Consider the following 8521-nt stretch of genomic DNA (forward strand, 5'->3'; position numbering starts at 1 on the left):
AAACTAATCCTTACAAACAAATCTTAGAACATACACTATACACTGACTGGCATAATGTAAAAAAAAAAAAAAAAAAAAAAAAAGAATGTGGTGTATTCTTAAAAAAATGCATTTTCAGTTTGACTTTCAATTGCTGTGTCATCACTGAGTGACTCTGGCTAGAAAAATGTTTGTCAAGTAGAGAAACTGGCTATCACATAATTATGATTGAATCAATTGAGTTTTGGATGAAATTCCAAAAGGCAACATGGTCTGCTGGTCAGATTAATTTATTTAAAAACGAACAAAAAAGATCAACATACAAATAATTCTGATTACAAAGTCATTGGAAATTTTTTAGAAGGTCATGTGAAATTAGGCAAAATAAGCTTGACATTCATTGAGTATATTTTTAGCCACATGGCAATAAAAGTTATTTTTGGATGTTCTAGAAATATATCCAGCCGCCATCGGGTAACTTCACAGCTGGCCCTTTGTGAACTCAGACAACACAAAGACAAAACGGGGTCATTTTGGTCTCCCAAAAAGTGAATAGGTCCATCCTATATATAGTTTTACGATGTGTTATGGACTAAAATAAGATAAGGGTCCAGTTCTTGACAGTTAGTTTTTGAGAGCTGACAGCGAACAATGGTCCTCAGAGTACTGTGTCTAAGATGAGCCCTGGGGTTACTGAGAAACCACACACAACAAGCAGCATTTGTTTTCAAGCCCCGAAGGCAGAAGTGGAACAGGGTTGGGGAGGGGGGCAGTTTGGGGACAGACTATGTCGCACAAACAGAATAGGGCGGGCCTCTTGAATTGGTAATATAGGCAAAAAAACAAGAATCTATGGTGATCAAACCAACCAGATCAGTAGTCTGATGGCTCTCTGTTGAAGGTGATTACTACACTAGGCCATAAAAGGGCAAGCCAGCCTCCCTGTTAATTAGGTCTTTTACTACACCCAGACGGTTTATAAAGAGCACTGCCTAGGAGAGGACAGTCACATCATATCCACTCAACAGATAACTTTACACTGGGATCCTATGAGAATTCCTTTAGTCAGAGCAACAGAGGACACGCGGGTTCTGAGAATGCCACATTTATCTGATTGTAGCTACTACATGATGCGAGACGGAGCCGAAGTTGCCAGTGTAAGGACTTATTTTTGCTTTGTGATTTTAATTTTTGACACTATCTGTTGGCTGAAAGCAGATATGGAATAAGAAATTACATTTGGGAAATGACCTCAGCTACCAGGTTGGAGGGAGCTGACAACCATCTACAGCCTAGCATTTCACTAGCTTTTTAAATATTTTGAGTAAAAGTTGTTAAAAAATATCAATGACTGTTTTAACTTCACTTGAATACTCTAAATTATGCCGCATTTTATTTAATTATACTGTGTTTTCTAATGTTATTTCTGCAGCTTTTCATATTTTGTCATTTTATAAACCTGAAAGTACAATGTTTAATACTGACCATGCCTATCAATCCACAGGTTCAGAACCACCTGGAGAACTCCAAGTACCACCTTCCCCAATCCCAGGCACAGCAGGTCAAACAGTACCTGACCTTAGGCACCAAGCTTGCCGGCCAGGCCCCCCAACACCCAGGCCAGGCCCTGGGCACAATGCCTGTCATGCGCAACGGCCATATGACACCTGTCAGTGACAGCAGCACACCTGGCAGCCCGGTCACCCTGTTCACCCTTGCCAACAGTCATGATGCTGAAGTAAGTACCTTGTACTGTATTGTACATTTGTACTGCTCAGCAATAACATAAAACATGTAGCACTAATCATTACCAAACAAAAAGTCCTCCCCAGTCTGATGAGACATTTACATCATGCATAAGTGTTTTTGTGTGGTGATGATGAATTGCTTGATATTAGATTAGGAAGTTTGTCTCTCTCTTGGCACTATCATACTTTACATAGATTTAATGACTATTATCCTTTGTAGATAAAGCTAAAAGGAACATTTGAGACTGGCAAATGTTCTACAGGGTAATCATTGTTTTCTTTTAGTTTGCAGTGAACGAAGTTATTGATGATCTGATTGGCTTTGAATCTGCTTTCAATGAAGGGAGCTTGGAGTGTATGGAGCCTAGCATCATAATGCAAAATAATGTGAGTATGGACAAATCTATATCATTCTTTTCTTGCTTCTAAAAATCAAAGTCTTGTCATTTCTATCTATGATATTATTGTCGTAATTTACAGAATAAGAATTAAGAAATGATTAATTAGTTCAATGACTTCAAAACAAATCTGTGGAGGATTTTTTTAGACTGAACTGCTTTGATCATTCTCTTCGGAAGGATCAGAAGTGAAAATGTTGATTCTTTTAAAGAGTTGGTCTTTTGTGAGGTCAGATTAAGTCCTACTAAGAGTCAAAGTTCACGATGTGTGTCTGGACAAGGCTTAAATGGGACTGCATTCTTTGCTGTGAAACAATACAGATTAGTTACTTAATACAATCAGGGAACTTGGTGGAATGCTGAAAATAAGTTATAATATATAGAACATGCTCAGCTACTCTCTGTGAGCACCTTTATGGGCACCTTGAGGATAACAAAGAGAAAAATTCATGCAAATATATATATATATATATATATATATATATATATATATATATATATATATATATATATATATATATATATATATATATATATATATATAAATGTGGGATAAATATCATGTTCATATAAAGAACAGCAATTAAGCTAAGGAATAAAAATGCATACACAGGCATCTAGGGATACAAGCACTTCCAGTGTTTCTTTGACTGGGCGGGAATTCTGCAACATTTTGCTGATGCTTTGCCTGGACAAAGAACTGCTTGAGCGGTGATTATAATGACACCTGAACTCACCAGAGAGGAATGCGTCACCGAAAGAGAAACTGTCTCGTTGCATTCCACCACGCACAAAAAGACGCAATGGAGACAAGTTCAGTGTTACAGAGGGCATGATAGGAAAAGAGAATGAGTGTGCATGTTGAGTATACAGAGAGGGGGGAAAAGAGAGCGGAAGAAGAAAATTCAAGACAGATTATGTCTCAGTGATGCAGTGAGGCATTGGATTGGACTAATGCCTCGACTCCCAGTGGGCTTGTTCAGAAATGATACCATGCTTAAACGGATCAATTAATTTTAATTAGTCATACAGTGCGATGCATCACATCGCTTTCACGTGTCAACATATCCGTGAACACGGATGGGAATGGATTGAAGTGATTACAAAGCCAGGAGTCAAGGGACTGTAGCAATCTTTCATTTTTGATAAGCCCGATTTTGCTCTACTGAGATAATGGTGTACACGCACAGCAAACCCAGGAGTTAAACACCATATCTGCCCAGCTCTTCATCTAAAACTGATTACACACCATCTTTTTTAATCCACAGAGTGTGTGTATGAGAAGTGTGTTGACTGTACTCAGCCGTATATGCAGCGTGTTGAGCAGATGCAGCAGGAGTCTAACCCTGACAGATGGTGCTTTTTCTCGCACAGCACGCCTGTCAAATATTGCATGTGGAAAGTGTCAGAACTGGTAAACAAGTGTGAACAGCCAGGTCCAGGTCTTATATAATGTCACCAAGTGACAGCAAGTGACTCCTGAGATTAGATACCATACATGACTACATGTTTATCCTCACCTACATAACATACTTTCGCATGGTCAATCCTGGGACCTAAGCTAAAACTGGAGAGAATCAATGAAAACATTCTTCTCTGTTCTGTAATACAGATACAAACATCACTATATTCTAATAGAAATATAAATGTCAATTAAACAAGTGCCTAGAGTTAATCTCATTCTGTCTTCCCTTTCCCTGTTTATTTAAAAGGTGGTCATGAACAGCGGCATCCTGGATGCCTATGGCGGTGACCAAGGTATGACTGCCTCTCATGGTGGATTGACACACCTCTCTTGCCCCACAAAGCTCACTGTTAAAATGGAAGTCACAGGTATGGAGTACAGCTAAAGAAAGACTGCTGTAGATCAATCATCACTTTAAGGCCCCTAAATATCTCTAATCATTTCAAAATAACTACAGATGCACACTGTAAAACCATTGGTATTTCAATGGTATGTGAGTCTGAGACCAGTGCCTTAAGCATAAGGTTTGCAAGAAAAACACATGTTTCATGGCAGTGTCTGCAAGCTTTTTTACAGCAACTCAAAGTGCACATTGTTCGATTTTCCACTTTTTACTGCGTGCATTTCTCATTTTCAATGCTTCAATTAACTGAATATGATGGGACGTATCTCTTGTGTCTTACATATTGCACAAAGAGCTCCTTGAAAGAGACTAATTCACCCCCCCCACCCCCATATCACCCACCGTGAATGTCATGCATCAACTAAAGCTAACTGATTTAGAAAATGTTAAGGATTCCTCAAGAACTCTTCACTCCGATGAGGAAAATAAGTCACTTACTGTCTTTTTTTCACATAAGTGTGCTGTAGGACACAGAGCGGTCACACACAGCTTAAACTTTACTACCGATTCAGCAGAAATTAATTGAGAAATCTAATCATGGTTTCCAATTACATAATCTGGAAGAATGCGAGTGGGATTCAGAACGATGGACAACTTTTCCTTTACGAAACTGAGTTGATTGTCAGTGAGGGTGTTTTCGAAAAGGGCACAGAAGTGTTGTTAAAGATGGATGGGAATGAGGAAAAGACGCATTGCTGTATGTGCTGTATGTGTACAGTTATGGTTGTGAGCTTAATAGGATCATAGGGAACTTGTTGGATTTCAGTTGCCATCTATCATCAGTATAATTTCATTTAAATGTTTAAGACTTTTTTTGTTTAAGAAAATGTTGAAATGCTTTTAGGAAAAAAAATTATGACACCTTCTTATCTCTTCTTTCTTTCTCAACAGAACATGACACCAGAGTCTTAGCAAAAGAGAGACAGAAGAAAGACAATCACAATCTCAGTAAGATGCTTTCATTGTACATTTGTCTGTGCGTGTGTGTCTCTGTGTGTGGCATGTATAGTGATTATTGTTATTTTCTTATTTAACAGTTGAAAGAAGGCGACGATACAATATCAACTACAGAATCAAAGAACTTGGAACGCTGATACCCAAGTCGAATGATCCGTAAGACTAATCGACCTCCTCCGACTAATCTATTTATCTATACTTTTAAAAGCCTAGAAATAACCTGGAAATATTTACTAAAAATAGTACAAAATATAAAATATCCCCTCTTCTTCGTTACACCCAAAGGCTGACCAGACTTTACTAGTAGTTCAATTTAAACCTCATTTGATTAATGAAATTAAGGGCAAAGGTGAATCACAGACTAACTGTTAAATAAAGATTTAAGCACAACTGAACCTTCAGAAAGGAAATCCAGTGGCCCAGTTCATCAAAACTTTTGATTAAATTGAAATTTAAGGTTACCTTAATCACTATGCCATTAGCATAGATAAAGTAGATTAGCTTTGATCAGACCAACACCTTACTCCAAAGAAAGACACAATTCTCCACAATTTCATAATTTTAACAAGTAATGTAATGGAATTGGCGATGGCTCTACTTATCTTCAGCTCTCAGTTTTTTTTTGTTTTTTTTTTTAGCTCAGCTGACACCTATTTTTACTTGAGGATTAATTTTTACTATAGAATAGAATAGACTTTCTGCAGACACACTTAACTATTCTATTAAAATTCCCATTCAAAGCCAACGTAACGTCAGAGAATGAATAATTGGGCATGTAAATCACCATTTCTTAGTGCTATAAAACAGGCTTTTTGTGAAGGTATTTTTTCCTGTGTGTGAAGGTTCTGCTGACGCAATGCATGTGTGAAAAAGGTTATCTTTTCTGTTCTCTGCCAGTGATATGCGCTGGAACAAAGGGACCATCCTCAAGGCCTCAGTGGAGTACATTAAGTGGCTACAAAAAGAACAGCAACATGCACGAGAGCTGGAGAGCCGCCAGAAAAAGCTGGAGCAGACTAACAGGAGATTGGTGCTCAGGATTCAGGTAGGGAAAACCAATAATAGGGTTCATGTAAAATAGAAAGAACAAGGAAGAATGGATAATATGAGTAAGATGGATCAAAACAGCCATCATCACACGCTCACAGAAATTGCCCCATGTCTTACTGATGTCAGTCCCTGAGCTCTGATTGGAAACATGGGGAGTTGAAGGAAATTACCTGATTAATAGCTAGAGCACTAGGACAGGAATGCACCTGGAATTAGATTATGAGGCCTTAATAATGCAGGACAGCCAATCCTCCCGTCCCCGCTTGTCTAAAATTATGCATTACAATCCTGCAGTAGTGAGATACTCACAGAGCAGGGAGCAGAGACATTATAGACATCCTCACACACAGACATCCCAATTAGCCTCCAATGTAATTACCCAGAGTCTCCCTATTAAACAGCTACTGATCATCCACCTGGATGTCTATACAGGGCTTGAATCTAACCTCAAGACATGTATTTCATAATAGTAGAACTGTGTTTTTCAAATCCCTTTATTTACTTCAAAAATATTTTAAATATTTATTTAATTCTATAGGAAAGCCATTCATACATACTTTATCCTGGATGCTGGATGTTGGACGTCCATATTCTAATGCCGCTGCACAGTTTCTATATATTACAAATAGTGTTCTCGCCTAAAAAAAAAAATCACACCACCTTTACCCACATAGCTTGCATTGACATTATCCTAGTGATCCCACTGTCTTTGTCTTAGAGGAAGTTGTAGAACAGAGTGCTGCATCTTGTCATATTTTGTAAGGATGACTGAAAAAAATGACCTCTGACCTTAGCAAGCATTTAAATTATGATCCAATGATTGTAAGTGAAGAAGACAATGTGATATATAATATAACATATATGTGTGTTAACCAGGAGTTAGAGATCCAAGCTCGTGCCCATGGTCTGCCCAGCAATCTGGGAGCAGCAGAGATTTCATCTCACCTCGTCAAAAGGCAGGCACTTCCAGTACCTCCTGCCATCACTCCTGGACCACAAACGTCTCTTTACCAACAGGATGAGCTCAACAGCACCGAGTACATGCAGAGAAACTCCTTGTCTGTGCTCCATGCTGGAAATGAAGGCAACAGCAGCTCTTCTGGTGATCACGCAGACACCACGTCGACGACATTCTCGGACCCGCTGTCACACTTCACGGACTTCTTTAGTGCTACTCTGAAGGAGGAGCAGAGGCTGGATGAGCTTCTCATGGAAGATCCGCTATCTCCTTTCGGAACCGACCCTCTGCTTTCAGCCACTTCGCCCAATGCTTCTAAGGGAAGCAGCCGCAGGAGCAGCTTTAGCACAGATGACAACGATGACCTTTGACCACTGTTTTAATACATTTCTGGACCTGGCATATGAGACTGACCTCCAGCTTTTTGGCTTGACCCAGGGACACATCATCTTTGTCTCCTGGAAAGCCAGAAATATCAAAAAGGGGCAATGAACTGATTTTCTGAACCTGCTGTATAGACTTCTGTGTCTGATGGATGGCTTTTACTGTGGATGCTTATAACACTGACTACACATATCACAAGACTATTAAAACTGTATGTTTCTGAAGTGTAACATAATGGCATTGTTCATAAGGACCACTAAAGGAAAAAGTGAAGAGAAAGATGGAGAAAAGGAGCATTTTTTCACCCTCCTCTTCTATGCCTTATCTAAAACAGGGTTAGCTTTATAAACATATATAAGAGGAAGCATTGTCAATGTAGTTTAATAGCAATAAAACTAACGTCTTTTTGTTTCTAAAGTATTTTTAAAGCAAAATATCACTTTGTGTATTTATATATCCTAATTCTTTTATCATTGGACAATCTAACAACTTTCCATTTTTTATATCGTTGGAGTGGGGAAAATACATTAAACCCCTTTTTGATAAGCCAAGTCTGTTTCTCTTTCTTTTTTCTAAACACAATGATATTTCATATGCTTAAACACACACACGCAGATCTTATTGTTGTTCATTCCTTCACTAAACTGCTGTGTAGCTGATGAGGTCTTGGCCTGTCTGGAGATTAAGCTGCTGAGAGGTCTGGCGTTTAAATGACATTCTGATGAGGACGTCCTCCATTGCAGGATGCTAATCACACACAGTATACCCATAATTACAGGCAAGCTGAAATGCCACTCAAACATCTGCAGCGCTCTAACACACTGAGTTCAGGTTAGACCTTTTAGGGTTCTCTAGATGCCAAGCATTTTATCCAAATCCAAATTCACGTCACAGCAACAGAAACCTTGGCGCATCTGTCAGGTTTGAGAATCACTTGGTTAGAGGACACATGAGCAGGTTGTTCAGAAAACTGGCAGACTTTGTCTAAAACATGATAAAAAAAAAAAGAACTGAACCAGAAAAAAAACATTGTGTAACTTCATTTAAAACGATATTACTTCTGGAAAGATATTTTATGCTAATAAAGTAGTGACTTATATGCCACCTAAATGCATTTAAATAACTCCTTTTTAAATCTATAACTATTTTGTTTAACTGTCTTTCAAGAATTATATGCTA

General features: G+C 38.5%; 1 protein-coding gene across 7 annotated transcripts in view; it reads left to right on the forward strand.

The window, feature by feature from the left end:
- The window catches only part of tfec (transcription factor EC), a 37350-nt gene extending 29457 nt beyond the window's left edge, over positions 1 to 7893 (forward strand). For 3 of the 7 annotated variants that reach the window (XM_083528226.1, XM_083528229.1, XM_083528230.1), the window contains 7 exons: positions 1484 to 1717; positions 2013 to 2114; positions 3838 to 3883; positions 4885 to 4941; positions 5031 to 5106; positions 5848 to 5995; positions 6877 to 7893. In XM_083528226.1, the coding sequence (XP_083384352.1) occupies positions 1484 to 1717; positions 2013 to 2114; positions 3838 to 3883; positions 4885 to 4941; positions 5031 to 5106; positions 5848 to 5995; positions 6877 to 7329 (1116 nt within the window). In that variant the 3' untranslated portion in view covers positions 7330 to 7893. Of the gene's footprint in view, positions 1 to 751; positions 1137 to 1483; positions 1718 to 2012; positions 2115 to 3837; positions 3959 to 4884; positions 4942 to 5030; positions 5107 to 5847; positions 5996 to 6876 lie in introns of those variants that run through there. The other 4 variants (XM_083528224.1, XM_083528227.1, XM_083528228.1 and 1 more) reach the window with 2 other exon arrangements.
- Positions 7894 to 8521: the final 628 nt, after the last annotated feature.

This window comes from Silurus aristotelis (assembly GCF_946808225.1).
Source record: "Silurus aristotelis genome assembly, chromosome: 24".
Taxonomy (NCBI): Eukaryota; Metazoa; Chordata; class Actinopteri; order Siluriformes; family Siluridae; genus Silurus; species Silurus aristotelis.